This window comes from Paroedura picta, chromosome 5 (assembly GCF_049243985.1).
Source record: "Paroedura picta isolate Pp20150507F chromosome 5, Ppicta_v3.0, whole genome shotgun sequence".
NCBI classification, from domain to species: domain Eukaryota; kingdom Metazoa; phylum Chordata; class Lepidosauria; order Squamata; family Gekkonidae; genus Paroedura; species Paroedura picta.
The window spans coordinates 67,782,599-67,797,492 of record NC_135373.1 but is presented as its reverse complement, the minus strand read 5'-3'; the positions used below and the strand labels follow the sequence as shown (position 1 = coordinate 67,797,492).

General features: G+C 43.9%; 1 protein-coding gene across 14 annotated transcripts in view; it reads right to left on the bottom strand.

The window, feature by feature from the left end:
- CADPS2 (calcium dependent secretion activator 2) overlaps positions 1-14,894 on the bottom strand; it is a 385,311-nt gene that overhangs the window by 74,796 nt on the left and 295,621 nt on the right. For 6 of the 14 annotated variants that reach the window (XM_077338377.1, XM_077338374.1, XM_077338376.1 and 3 more), the window contains 2 exons: positions 9,691-9,846; positions 2,844-2,991 (listed from right to left, as the gene is read on the bottom strand). In XM_077338377.1, the coding sequence (XP_077194492.1) occupies positions 2,844-2,991; positions 9,691-9,846 (304 nt within the window). Of the gene's footprint in view, positions 1-369; positions 385-2,831; positions 2,992-9,690; positions 9,847-14,894 lie in introns of all 14 variants that reach the window. The other 8 variants (XM_077338371.1, XM_077338375.1, XM_077338378.1 and 5 more) reach the window with 3 other exon arrangements.

Sequence of the window (14,894 nt, the reverse complement as noted above, 5' to 3'; positions counted from 1 at the left end):
AGATTGCAGCCTCTATTACCTGCTGGAAACACTGGTTAATACTAGTCCAATAAATTTGGACATATGTTTGAATTTCTGGATGTCAGTAGATAATCTCAAGAAACTTCTATACACAATTAGAGGAAACAGATTTGGTTTATGTGGCATAAATATAGATTTACAGATCCTAGAGGGAAAACCAATGTGATGTGATAAATCAGGTGTGCAAACTGTTCATCAAAGCTGTGAAACGGGTTACAAACTGAATAGCAAAGTATTTAAAATGGCCAGATTGGAATTGTGTGGGCTACCAAAAGAAACAATACTTTGTTTACAAGTAACAAACATGGGAAAAAACTGAAGATAAATTCTAAAACAACATGAACTTACCCATTGATTAGCAAACTGGGTCATGTGACAGAAAGTCCCCAAAAAAACAAACAATGAGGGGAAAATGGTGAAAATAATAATTATAAAATTATACAAGAAACAACTGTCTAAACTGATGACTAAATGAAGTTAGTGATATAAAAATTCAACAGGAAGCATAAAACAAAATAAATAAAATAAACTGAAATGCACAGTTCTGTACAATGTTACGGTAGGTATCTGAGTTTGCAATGCCTGAGTTTGCAGATCAGGGGTCCACACATTTTTGGCTGGGCTCAGTTCTTTCTTGTAGCCAAGGAGGCCAGAAATGTTGGGGTTTTAAAACATTTTGTTTTATGTAGGCAAGTAAATATGTGGGTTTTATGTACTCTTCTCAGTAAAGTTTTTTTTTTTTTTAATGGGAGAAGCTGAGAGTGTTACCCCCCTCCTGTAGTTGAGGATCCGGAGACCAAATAAGTAAGATTAAGCCATTGTTGTTGCCACTATTGTAAATTTATTGGATCTTATTGTTATTTTATGGTTTTAGGGGACGGAGTTATGTAAGCTGCCTCGAGCCTTCGGGGGGAGGCTGGGTATAAATACAACAACAACAGCAACAACAACAACAACAATAATAATGATGCTTCCCTGTACAGCATGGAGCCTCACAGCATTTTGAAAGAGAAACTCTCAGCCTCTCTTCGTTTCTGGTAGCTTTAAAACAATTTGACACTCTTAAGGCAGAGTTGTTATTGTTGTTGTTGTTAGGTACGAAGTCATGTCCAACCCATCGCGACCCCATGGACAATGATCCTCCAGGCAGAGTACATTTCCCAATTCTGGTTGCTAAAGGTTAAGATTCTGGTCACCATTGGCGACTGTGCATTTGTGGATCCCTGCTTAAAGCTTTCCCCACCTTGGCAGCCTAATGTGGCATAATATTCTGGGGGCTATGACTTCCAGTCTCAGGTGGTTCTGGAAAGAAATCTTTCACTGACAATGGAAGCCAAGGAAAGGCAAGCAGGCAGGCAGACATGTTACAAACCTGCCAGCAAGTACAAGTAGCTATATGCTACTTGAATGCTGAAGACCATTTTGGGATATGAAACAGAAGAAAGATGATCTAATGGGAAAAAAATCATCTAGTTCTAGTAATTAAAGCACTGTATTGCATATCAGGTTCCCACAATCCTTAATTTCACAATACATGAAACTGGATGACTGTTCTCAACAAAGCTAAAGTACAATGGATCTACCATCTGCCTCTTCTGATTATTGTGCTGTAATTGTTTCTTGCCTCCAGGAAACCAGCAACTTACCTCCTTATTATCATATAATTCATTGTGGTCTGTGTACTAAATACTTGTATATTCACAATAAATGAAAAAAATGTGTTGCCAATCAATAGATAATGCTCACAGAACTTCACAGTCATTAATTCTGCAGGCTTAACAACTAGCCAGTAAGACAGAACAGCAGCAGCATCTCTACATTGCTGTCTGAGGATGGGTGTTTCCTCATCCCCAACTGGCAATGAACTACCCCATTAGCTGACTAGCTGTGATTGGTGGCAGCTGGTCACATTGAATCCTAACCACCTCAAGTGAAAGCAGGTTCTAGAGAGAGGCCAGAAGTTCTGATAAGAACTTGCCATGCTCAGTTTAAATAGACTAGGGAAAAAGCCATTGACTCACCCTGCTTCCTGGTCCAGGTGGTGGAGTACAAGAACCAAAGACAGGAGGGAAGATGATGCCTGCAAACGACTGCTGCATGTGAGGCCATGAGTGTGGTTCTTGGGGAAAACAGAGGTGGAATCATGACTCCAAAGAGCCAGTTCCTTACATTTTCTGGGGTTGGGGTGGAGAGACTGAGCGATATGTGCTATATGTAGAATAGGCTGCCTCAGGAGGTGGTGAGCTCCCCCTCACTGGCAGTCTTCAAGCAAAGGTTGGATACACACGTTTCTTGGATGCTTTAGGATGCTTTGGGCTGATCCTGCATTGAGGAGTAGATGGCCTGTATGGCCCCTACCTAGGACTAGATGGCCTGTATGGCCCCTACCAACTCTATGATTTTATGATTCTATGATTCTACCAGTGTAATTTATATACCCATATTGGTACCATGCCACCAAACTTCATTTCTGCATTAGCAGTGGTGTTAAATGGGATAGGTGACTGAGAGGGCAGGTGGAGATTGAACAGCCAATGTTATACTAGATCTTCTAGATGTTTGTTGTTATTTGCACAGCCATGGCAGGACAGACACTGGTGGCGGGGGCAGGGGGATCAAGGACATGTTAGGATAATGGGGTGCTCCAGTCCCTGGCCAATACTTTTATAACTGAATGAAACACAAACTTGAAGTATAATTCTCTCGCCCCTTTCAACCCGCAATAGTCAATCCAGAGTGTTGAATAGAAATTTGGTAACTTGTGTGTGAGCTGCTGTTAATCTTTTTCACAATGCATTTAGGGTACTTACACCTTCACCTACCTCCTGCCCCCCATCCAGAATACACAGTTTAGCTATTTGCTTCTTTGCATCAACCAACACGTTGAACATTGTGCATACAGAAGAGGGAATGCGCAAGTCTGTCGATTTGCTTGTCTTTTGCAGCTTGAGTTCAAATGCAATTCTTGTTCTATTAATAAAACATAAATCATAGCAGAAAAAAACTGTAATAATTCTAAATAATTGAAACGTACAAGCAAAACCCGCACGCAATGTGTTAATTTAAAACCTATTTATTTCAAGCAAGTGAAAATCAAGCTAGAAATGTTTAGCAACATGCTGCTTTAAGCAGTAGAATTATCATATGCATGTGACTTAATAAAACTTTCCTTTGAGGTGACTAGGTAATCATTTCAAGGTTAGGTACTAATTTAGCTAAATAATTGCATGCCAAAACAACACATAATATGTAGATTGCTTCTGACAGATCAACATCCTTACAGTTTATTTAAAAATAAAACCTCAGCTAAAACCAGAATATGATGTTGTCTATGTCACATGTTCAGTCACTTTTGACATAAAATAAATGCTTTTAGAGTTCTAGTGAGACTGACAGTTTTTTTTAAAGGAAACAAAAGCAAAAGAAGAAAATGATCATTACTTCATTTTCTCAGCCAAGACTGTTATACCGGTATAATTCAAGGAGAAATGATATTGGAAGTATTGCTTGAAATAACTAAGGATCAGTATGCTTTTATTAATTTAGAAAATTTCTATGCTGCCTCTCCAGAGAACTACTTGACCGATTCTGCACAGGTGGAAAAGGCCAGGCTTGAGCAAATTCCCACAGCCATATGATGTCAGCCTGGCCCCATCTCATGCATGGCACACCTGAGACCCTCTTTTGCCCCCGTGCAAAGGGAACATGGATGACCGCATGAAGGGATAAAATGTGGCTTCCTGTTTGCAAACACGGGATGGTAAATGTCGCGTTTGCAGCTCTCCTCACGGTAGACTCCTCCCACATTTTGCTCTGCCCCGTTGTGGCTTTTTGCTAAGGGAAAGCAAAATGAACTTCTCCCTCTGCTCCTTGGCTTGTCAATCACAGCACAGCAGTTCGCTCATGGACTGAAACTTTCTTCCCATCCCTGAGTCCCGAAATTAATTTTTTAAAAAAATGGGCTTACATGTTTCTGTGCAATAGTTCCACAACACAAATGCAGTTTTAATAAAAACCAACACTACCACGTTGCTATGGAAAAACACTAGATTGATACAGCATTCCCCCACCTTTTTTGGATTTGTAATTTTTGGGACTTTATTTTCATCAGGGTGGATTTTTGAGATGCTGAACATGGTCCCTGGAACCCCAAAAGACATTTTGTGTTAATGGCTGGCTTAAAAATATAGTGCTCAGATCGGGAGAATGATGCTTGATCACCTGCCCCCCCCTTTCCCAGCTCATTCCCCACCTCCAGAAAACAGAAAAGGGGCTGTATTTTGCCTGCCTAATCCCAAAAAAGATTTTTAACGAAGATTTTATTTAACCTTTGACAATGTGGGTTTGCAGTCATATTGCAATGCAGACCATGCCATTTAAAAATAAATTACTCAAAGCAGGGAATGGAGAGAGGAAGGAGGGTGTGAGGGCGGGACAACGCTGCAGAGACTATCATGCTTTTTACCCTCCATATGGGCTTGCCCCTGGTTGCTCATCGATGGGATGTGTGATTTAGGGTTGTAAATCCAGTTTTGGCAATTTCTCTAATTGTGATTTAAAAATGGCCAAAACTCAACCCAGCTCCTTAACAGCCTCGGGATGTAGGCGACATCATGTGGAAGGGGTTCTAAAAGCCGCCAACATTCGAAGGCTGTCCCGGGGCAGATTCCTCATGTTGAAATGGTTGATGTTTCTGCATTCCCAGGTTTGCTGCAGGGGCCAACATGGCCTATCTAGCCCCTTCTACAGCATCCCAGAAGGGACGAAAAATGGTCCAGTGAGCTCCATGGTGCGCTGCAATGCTATGGTGCTGAATGGGGCATTTAAAAATTTCCACCTTCATGGAAATACCTTCCCTGCACATCCCCCCCCCCCCACTTGGCAGAATCTTTCTGCCCTGACTGCATTGTGAGGATGCAGCAATCTGGAGTGGACGGTGTGCTCCATGGAAATAGGTCCTCCACGGGGACACAGGAAGCAATGAAGCATGCTGCTCCGATGCAACACACTGGTGGCGGCCCGAGTGGTGAATCTGGTGCAAAATATGTCCTTGATTTGGCTCACAAGGTAAAGACTATACTACAATAAAATTATAACAGTGATCAAGGTTAAAGCCAAAACGTCTTTAACGGTTAAAGCCATCAAGGTTAAAGCCAACAACAAAGGAAGTCCACTAGAAGACAAATGAAGCATGGAAACAATGGTTCATTCCACACACATTGGATAATGAAATTTCAATGCACTTTAGAAGGAGATTTTCCTGTTTTGCATAGGACAACCCATCTGCAAGAGCACATTGAAAGTGCATTATCCAATATGTCCTTATTCAACAGCACTGAATGAAACAACCTTCAGGCTGGAAGGTGGCCATAAAACAAACTAAAAAAGAGAGAGCCCTTCTATATAAAGCCTGGAAAAACAGAAATAATTTGGTCTGACGCCATCCTGCTTGTTTGCTTATTTAGCCCTGTCCCAGAAGCTCACAATAATTAAAAAATTGAAAAACAAGTTCTCCAAAACCTTGAAAACGGAAACAAAATGAGAAGACTAGCTGAAGCTATTCCTATGAAGCATTACAGGTAAGAACTTTGATCAGGGTTTCAACTGGAGTCTCTAAGTTTGGCAACTAATACCGTATATACTTGCATATAAGCCCCAGAGAAGCGCATCAGACCTCAACAAGGGCCAGAGCCTTCTCGGTCCTGGCCCCCACCTGATGGAATGAGCTCCCTGAGGAGATCAGAGCCCTGCCCGAACTTCCACAGTTCCGCAGGGCCTGCAAGAGGGAGCTCTTCCACCAGGCATTCGATTGAGGCCGACCGACTCAGAACACCTGCTGCTCCCCCAGATCAGTGGTCCACAACCTTTGTCAGGCTGCGGACAGCTGCACCGGGGTGCGGGGAGGGGTGACCCGGGGCCCCGCGTGTGCGCAGCAGCCCCGGCGCAAACGTGCATGCGCTGACTTGCCATGCGTGCGTGTTTGCGCCCCCACCGGACGCAAATGCGCACGCGCGGCAAGTCTGCGCGTGCGCGTTTCCGCCGCCAGCATGCCGGCGACCGCGGCTCCCTCTCCCCGCCCCTCCAGGCCGCAAGGAAATCGGCCGCTGAAGCGGCCGATTAGCTTGTGGCCCGGCAAGCTTCTCTTCCCGCCCCCTCCCAAAGCAAGAAGCTTGCTGTGCTGCAAGCTGATCGGCTGCTTCGGCGGCCGATAGGCTCGCAGCCTGGCGAGCTTCTCGCTGTGGGGGGGGGTGGGAAGAGGGAGCCGCGGCCCAGCGCTGAGGCCTTCGTGGCCCGGCACCAGGCCACGGCCCGGGGGTTGGGGACCACTGCCCCAGATGCTCTCCCAATATTACTGTTAATTGTTATTTATATTATAAAATGGTTTTGTAATCTTTTGATGCTTTATTGAAAGTTGTTTTGATGTTATAGTCTGTATAATGTTCCATGTAAGTTATATAATGTTCAGTGTAAACCGCCCAGAGCTGCTAAGTAATGGGTGGTATAGAAATCTAAACAAACAAACAAGCAAGCTGACCCACATATAAGCCGAGGGTAGGAAATGCAGCAGGCTACTGATAAATTTACAGGGTGGCCTAAGCGCTTAATCCATGCTCAATCATCACAGGTTCTCCAATCTAGCCTCCCTCCCAACAAATACAGAAAAGTCAAGAGGATGAATAGCTGCTGGTTTTTGTACCCCGCTTTTCACTAACCAAAGGAGTCTCAAAGCAGCTTACAATTGCTTTCCCTTACTCTCTTGATGCCAGACACCCCAAGAGAGCACTGACAGAACTGCTCTGTGAGAACAGCTCTGGCAGGAGAACCAAACAGTGCCCCCAGGCCAGCAAACCAGAGCAGAACAACAGTATCCAAAGTTGGCAACCTACTACAAGTACAACAGCTACCAAACTGTGGGCTACAGTGCCCCCCAGAACAAAACACTGAAATAAAGAACTGTAAAACTGAAAACTGAAAGAAAGAACTGTAAAAATCAACTTTTAAAAGAAACACAACCCCAAGAAGAAAAGGCAAACAATGCTGCCCCTCAGATAAAAGAAGAAACACTGAAAAAACAGTAAATCTCAAAGCATCCCCAAAGGAATAGGATGAAAGAAAGATCTAGGACCACTTGCTGAAAGTTGCTTTCCAGAGATTTTAGAATCATAGAATCATAGAATCATAGAATCATAGAGTTGGAAGGGGCCATACAGGCCATCTAGTCCAACCCCCTGCTCAACGCAGGATTAGCCCTAAGCATCCTAAAGCATCCAAGAAAAGTGTGTATCCAACCTTTGCTTGAAGACTTCCAGTGAGGGGGCACTCACCACCTCCTTAGGCAGCCTATTCCACTGCTGAACGACTCTGACTGAGAAAAACTTTTTCCTGATATCTAGCCTATATCGTTGTACTTGAAGTTTAAACCCATTACTGCGTGTCCTTTCCTCTGCAGCCAGCAGAAACAGCATCCTGCCCTCCTCCAAGTGACAACCTTTCAAATACTTAAAGAGGGCTATCATGTCCCCTCTCAACCTCCTTTTCTCCAGGCTGAACATTCCCAAGTCCCTCAACCTATCTTCATAGGGCTTGGTCCCTTGGCCCCAGATCATCTTCGTCGCTCTCCTCTGTACCTTTTCAATTTTATCGATGTCCTTCTTGAAGTGAGGCCTCCAGAACTGCACACAGTACTCCAGGTGTGGTCTGACCAGTGCCGTATACAATGGGACTATGACATCTTGTGATTTTGATGTGATGCCTCTGTTGATACAGCCCAAAATGGCATTTGCCTTTTTTACCGCTGCATCACACTGCCTGCTCATGTTTAGTTTACAATCCACAAGTACCCCAAGGTCTCGTTCACACACAGTGCTACCTAGAAGCGTATCCCCCATCCAGTAGGCATGCTTTTCATTTTTCTGACCCAGATGCAGAACTTTACACTTATCTTTATTAAATTGCATCTTGTTCTCATTTGCCCATTTTTCCATTGTGTTCAGATCTCGTTGAACTCTGTCTCTATCTTCCAGAGTATTTGCCAGTCCTCCCAATTTGGTGTCATCTGCAAACTTGATGAGTAGTCCATCCACCCCCTCATCTAGATCATTAATAAATATGTTAAAAAGTACCGGGCCGAGCACCGAACCCTGAGGTACCCCGCTACTCACCTCTCTCCAGTCTGATGAAACACCATTGACAACAACTCTTTGAGTGCGGTTCTCTAACCAATTCCCTATCCACCTAACGATCTGAAAATCCAGATTGCAGTCCTTCAACTTATCCATCAGAACATCATGGGGAACCTTGTCAAAAGCTTTACTAAAATCCAAGTAAATGACATCAACCAAATTTCCCCGATCCAGCAAACCTGTTACTTGGTCAAAAAAGGAAACTAGGTTGGTCTGGCAGGACCTGTTGGAGACAAATCCATGCTGACTTCCTTGGATCACCAAATTGTCCTCCAGATGTTTGCAGATCGCTCCCTTTAATATCTGCTCCATTATCTTCCCCACAACAGAGGTCAGACTCACTGGTCTGTAGTTTCCCGGGTCATCCTTCCTCCCTTTTTTGAAGATCGGAATAACGTTTGCTCTTTTCCAGTCCTCCGGGACATCTCCAGTCCTTAAAGAGGTTCCGAAGATGATGGACAAGGGCTGTGCAAGTTCTCTGGAAAGTTCTTTGAGTACTCTCGGGTGCATTTCATCTGGACCAGGGGATTTGAACTCATCCAGTGCAGCTAAATGCCTCTCGACCACCTCTCTATCCATGTTAACCTGCCACCCAGACACTATCCTTTGGCTACAGCCATCTCTAGATGTGCCTAAACACTTAGACCTGTGGGAAAAAACAGATGTAAAATAGGCACTAAGCCTTTCTGCTTTCTCTGCATCTTTCGTTAGAGTTTGTCCATCCGCACCCAACAGCGGGCCTATTGCCTCCTTTACTTTACGTTTGCTCCTCACGTAACTGAAAAATCTTTTCTTGTTACAATGGGCTTCCCTGGCCAATCTTAGCTCACTCTCAGCTTTGGCCTTTCTGATGATTGATCTACAGTGCCTAGTAACCTGTAGGTACTCTTCTTTAGAGCTCTGTCCTTCCCTCCATTTCCTGAACATTTTCCTTTTCTTTCTTAGTTCCTCTTGAAGTTCTCTGTTCATCCAAATAGGCTTCTTAGAGCTCCTGCAGTGTTTTCGTATTTCTGGAATAGTCATTGATTGAGCATGCAATAGCTCTTGTTTGAGTAGCACCCACCCTTCACATGCTCCCTTCCCTTCCAGCATTCTCGTCCATGGTATGACACTCATCATGTCTCTGAGTTTATTAAAGTTTGCCCTACGAAAATCCAACATCCGCGTCTGGCTACAAGCTTCCTTGGCTCCCCATCTCAAAAGGAATTCTATGAGGACATGGTCACTTCCCCCTAGGGTCCCCACCTCCTTCACCTCATCCACCAACTCTTGCCTGTTGGTCAGTATTAAGTCCAGTATGGCTGAACCTTTTATATTATGGCTGAACATTTTATATTATCATCAACATTTATTATGATCAAGAGATCAATCAATGACAATTTAAGAGCACTGTATAAATACAAATGTGAAACTAATATACAGAGATTCAAATTCATAGCTTTATTGTAAGAACACATTTCAACATTTCAACATAATGCAGGTTTACCTCTTGACACAGGCTTCAATCATGTCGCTGGCCATGAGTTTAAGTCTCTGCTCTAAGTGGTGGGCAAATTCTGGTTCTGGCCAATGAAGATCAAAGACAAACATCTGTAGTGCATCAAGTTTCCAGAACAGATCTTCTGATGTTGCTGATCCATTACTGTGAAATAATTTTAAAATTGCTAGTAATATTCAAATAAAGAGCAATAAATAATACAAAACTCCCTCCCCTTTACCCCAATTACACTTCTCAGTACTTCAGGTCTGGAGTCACAGTCATCTTCCTTTAACTACTGATCAGTCCTGTCTTGCTTTAGCTGCTGAAATATGTTATTATTGTTTTATTTATATCCCACCTCCCCCCGAAGGCTTGAGGCGGGTCACATAAAATCCCCATAATCCCTTAAAACCAATAAACCAATAAAACTAACACAATAAAACCTATTGACCAAGAATGGCAGCAAAACTCATCCTTAGTCTCACCCAAACCGCATCCCCATCTAAAAGAGAGGTGAAGGGGAGTTGATGACACACGCTACCGCCATTTTGTGAGGGGGGGCAGATCTTCCTTGCTGCCTGGCCTCAACCATAAACCTGCCTGAAGAGCTCCGTCTTGCAGGCCCTGCGGAATGCTGGAAGTTCCTGCAGGGCCCGCAGGTCTTCTGGGAGCTCATTCCACCAGGTTGGGGCCAGGACCAAAAAGGCCCTGGCCCTGGTCAAGGCCAGGTGAGCTTCCTTGGGGCCAGGGAAGACCAATAAGTTAGCCCCCGCAGAGCGTAAAACCCTGCGAGGGGCATAGGGCAATAGGCGGTCCCTCATATACACTGGGACCAGACCACGGATGCCCTTAAAGGTCAAAACCAAAACCTTGAACCTGATCTGGAATATAACTGGTAGCCAATGCAGCTGCCTCAGCACTGGCTGGATGTGGGCCCTCCAAGATGTGCCTGTGAGGACCCTAGCAGCTGCATTTTGGACCAGCTGCAGTTTCCGGATCAAGCCCAGAGATAGTCCATTGTACAGCGAGTTACAGAAATCTATTCTGGAGGTGGCCATTGCATGGATCACTGTGGCCAGGTGTTTAGAGGACAGATAGGGTGCTAGTAGCTGTGCCTGGCAAAGACGGAAAAATGCCTGGTCAGCTACCTGTTTGACCAAACTTGGTCAGAACTACTGTAATAAAGTTTGAACTGAACTGTTTGACCTGTGATGAGTGCTAGTGAAACATTAATGATCACCCCCAAATTTCTGGCCTGGGATGTGATCTTAAGTTGCGTCCCTGCCAGAGAGGGTAAGCGCGCTTCCTGGTCTGCCCCCCTACAGCCCAACCACAAGGGCCTCCGTCTTGGAGGGGTTTAGGCGACTCTGCAGGAGCCATCCAGCCACAGCTTCCAAACATCTGGCGAATGGTTCTGGGGGAGAGTCCGCGTGGCCATCCATGAGGAGAAAGAGCTGGGTGTCATCAGCATACTGATGACAGCCCAGTCCATAACTCCGCACCAGCTGAGCCATTGGGTTGTTGAATAATGTGGAGGAGAGCATTGAGCCCTGAGGGACCCCACAAGGGAGCCGATAAGGGCCTGATAACTCTTCCCCCACAGCCACCCTCTGTATCCGGTTTTGGAGGAAGAAGCATACCCTTCCTCCGTATCCCCGTACCGGCGAGGCGGTTCGCCAGCAGCTCATGTTTGACCACGTCAATCTCGGCCGACATATCTAGAAGAACTAGCATAGCAGAACCATTTAGTGGCAAGATCTCAGCATCCTCTGCAAGGGGGCACCATTTTGAGTGTTTGCATTTGCATGTTTCTGCCACTATACCTTGCCCACTGTGGATGTCCTCATCTAAGTCTTTCAGAAATAATACCATTCCCACAGTAGAAGAATTTGGCTATATTTTATTTAATTCCTTGAAGGCTCTGCATATCCACCTAGATTTATTTTGTTATAATATCAGCTCCAGTATCTCTATTCCAACCTCATCCATAGAATCACAGAGTTGGAAGGAGCCATACAGGCCATCTAGTCTAACCCCCTGCTCCATGCTAGATCAGCCAAAAACATCCAGCTGCTCATCACCTTTCTAAGGCAGCCAATTCCACTCTTAATGGCAATTCTTTCTAATATCTAGCTAGTATCTTCCTGCCTATAATCTAAACCTATTATTGAGACGCCTGTTCTCTGCTGCCAACTGGAACTACTTCCTGCCTTCCCCTAAGTGCCAGCCTTTCAAATACTTAAATGGAGCAATCATGTTTCCCCTCATCTTCTTTCCTCATTGCTCTCTTCTGTACCTGCTCTATTCTGTCCACACCCTTTTTGAAGTGAGGCCTCCATAAAAGCACACAGTACTCCAGGACTATGACATCTTGTGATTTGGATGTTAAGTCTGTGTTAATACACCTCAATATCACATTGGCTGTTTTTTCTGCTGCCTCATATGGACTACTCATGCTTAGCTTACAGTCCACCTGTACCCCAAGCTCTTGTTCACAAACCCTATTAATCAGAAGTGTGTCGTTTTTGTTACCCAGATGAAAAACTCTGCATTTATCCTTGTTGAACTGCTTCTTGTTCACATCACACCCCACACCTTTGTAGCTTGAACTCATCACTTCTGCCTTCAAAATTAAATCATGGATTATCACATAAAATAATGTATTTTAGAAGCACCTGGAGACAAGTCACAGAGAGAGACTTGTCAAAGATAGCTCCATGGGCTTCATTGTCATGGGGGAGGGCACTTTAACCTAGTTATCTCCTATCCAGTGCTGATACTCTTATATAAGACTGCATTTATTGTCACCAATTCCTCTCTCAGGATTTGGGAGAGCCCCCCCCCCCCTCAGAAAGTGCTGGTACTCAGAACTGATGACTACCAGCAAAAATAGGGCCCTCCTAGTCCAACATTCTGATTCTTGCAGATTCATTCATTGGTTAGTTAAGCTTGTTCCTATTGATTCAAAAGCACATGCATCATTGAGTGACCTGAAACTGAAGGTCTATGAAGCTTCCATTAACTGCAAAGGTCATTTAAACAAGTTAACACGGGATGCTGCAGTTAACAAGACGTGTGGACTCAGTCTCATCTTCAAGATTCCCTTTCCTGTAAACGAACTCTAGAATTGATCGAATGACCCCAAGGAAAATGTTGGCCTCCAAAATTTCATGGGTATCTTTGACAGATGTCAGAACAGCTTTTTAAAGATCAGGGCAACTGTCCATCCAATCCAACATCCTGCTTCACATAATGGCCAACCAGACATCACCAGATGGCCTACTACAGGAACCAGGGGCTATAGCCTCCCCCTGAGATTGTTGTCTCCCCAACAACTGTTATTCAGAGAGTTAATGTCTCTGAATAAGCCAATCTCTCTTTTTCTGGAAAACTGATATGGGTAGCAGATCTGTCTTGTAGGAGGTTTTTTTTTTTTGCCTCCATTTTGTGCTGTACTGGTATATTTGTAAATAAAGCAAATATTGATGAAACACTGTAAGTCTCTTGTTCCTCCAAAGGCAACCAATCCAAGTAAAGAGCTACCCCTGGAAATTCTCACCACTGGTATATTTGTAAATAAAGCAAATATTGCTGAAACACCATAAATCTCTTGTTTCTCCAAAGGCAACCAATCCAGGTAAAGAGCTACCGCTGGAATTTCTCACTACTCAGAAAAATGGAGCGTGTATAACAGCTTCTTGAAACATTTAAGAAATATAGCAAAGAATGTCTCTTCTATTTATATGATACAAAGTCAATATTCCCATTGGTTCTTTCAGGTGAGAGGGGAAAAAGAACAAACTCGTAAGAACACAAAGAAGGAAAGCTATGGCAACATGAAGAAGTAATATGTACCTAATAAGCAGAAATTTGCTTTTAAATTGATTGGATCCAGCAGTAATTTCTGCCGGCAGAAGGGACTTCTATGAATGGAATGAGATTTTCTTACACCCTCCATCCCCAAATGCTCCTCCTGGGAAAGAGGGGACAACCCAGGAACACCATTAGAAGTTGGAGGTCTGCAGCAGAAGATAGAGAATCTCTATATCCATTAGTGGAAAACTATTGTGGCATTCCTTTAACTGTGTGAATAAAATCTTTTATTTTTTATTTCTCTGAATAAAATCTTATTAATGTGACTCAAACTTTTTTGATATCTTTTAATCCTTTCCTGGCCACAGGATTGGAAAAGGTCAGTTTACATTCCAATCCCAAAGAAGGGCAATGCCAAAGAATGTTCAAACTACCGCACCATTGCACTAATTTCTCATGCTAGCAAAGTTATGCTCAAAATCCTACAAGCTAGGCTCCAGCAATATGTGGACCGAGAACTTCCAGAAGTACAGGCAGGATTTCGAAGAGGCAGAGGAACTAGAGATCAAATTGCCAACATACGCTGGATCATGGAGAAAGCTAGGGAGTACCAGAAGAACGTCTACTTCTGCTTCATTGACTATGCTAAAGCCTTTGATTGTGTGGAGCACAACAAATTGTGGCAAGTTCTTAAAGAGATGGGAATACCAGAGCATCTTATTTGTCTCTTGAGAAATTTATATGCAGGTCAGGAAGCAACAGTGAGAACCGAACATGGAATCACTAACTGGTTCAAAATTGAGAAAGGAGTTCGGCAAGGCTGTATACTGTCACCTTGCCTATTTAACTTGTATGCAGAGCACATCATGAGAAATGCGGGATTAGAAGAGTCACAAATTGGGATCAAGATTGCAGGGAGAAATATCAACAACCTCAGATATGCAGATGATACCACTCTAATGGCAGAAAGTGAAGAGGAACTAAAGAGCCTGTTGATGCGGGTGAAGGAGGAGAGTGCAAAAGTTGGCTTGAAACTCAACATCAAGAAAACAAAGATCATGGCATCCGGCCCTCTCAATTCATGGCAAATAGATGGGGAAGAAATGGAGATAGTGACAGATTTTATTTTCCTGGGCTCCAAAATCACTGCAGATGGGGACTGCAGCAAAGAAATTAAAAGACGCTTGCTCCTGGGGAGGAAAGCTATGGCAAATCTAGACAGCATCCTAAAAAGCAGAGACATCACCCTGCCAACAAAAGTGCGTTTAGTCAAGGCTATGGTATTCCCAGTTGCAATGTATGGCTGCGAAAGTTGGACCATAAGGAAGGCCGAGCGTCAAAGAATTGAGGCTTTTGAACTCTGGTGCTGGAGAAGACTCTTGCGAGTCCCTTGGACT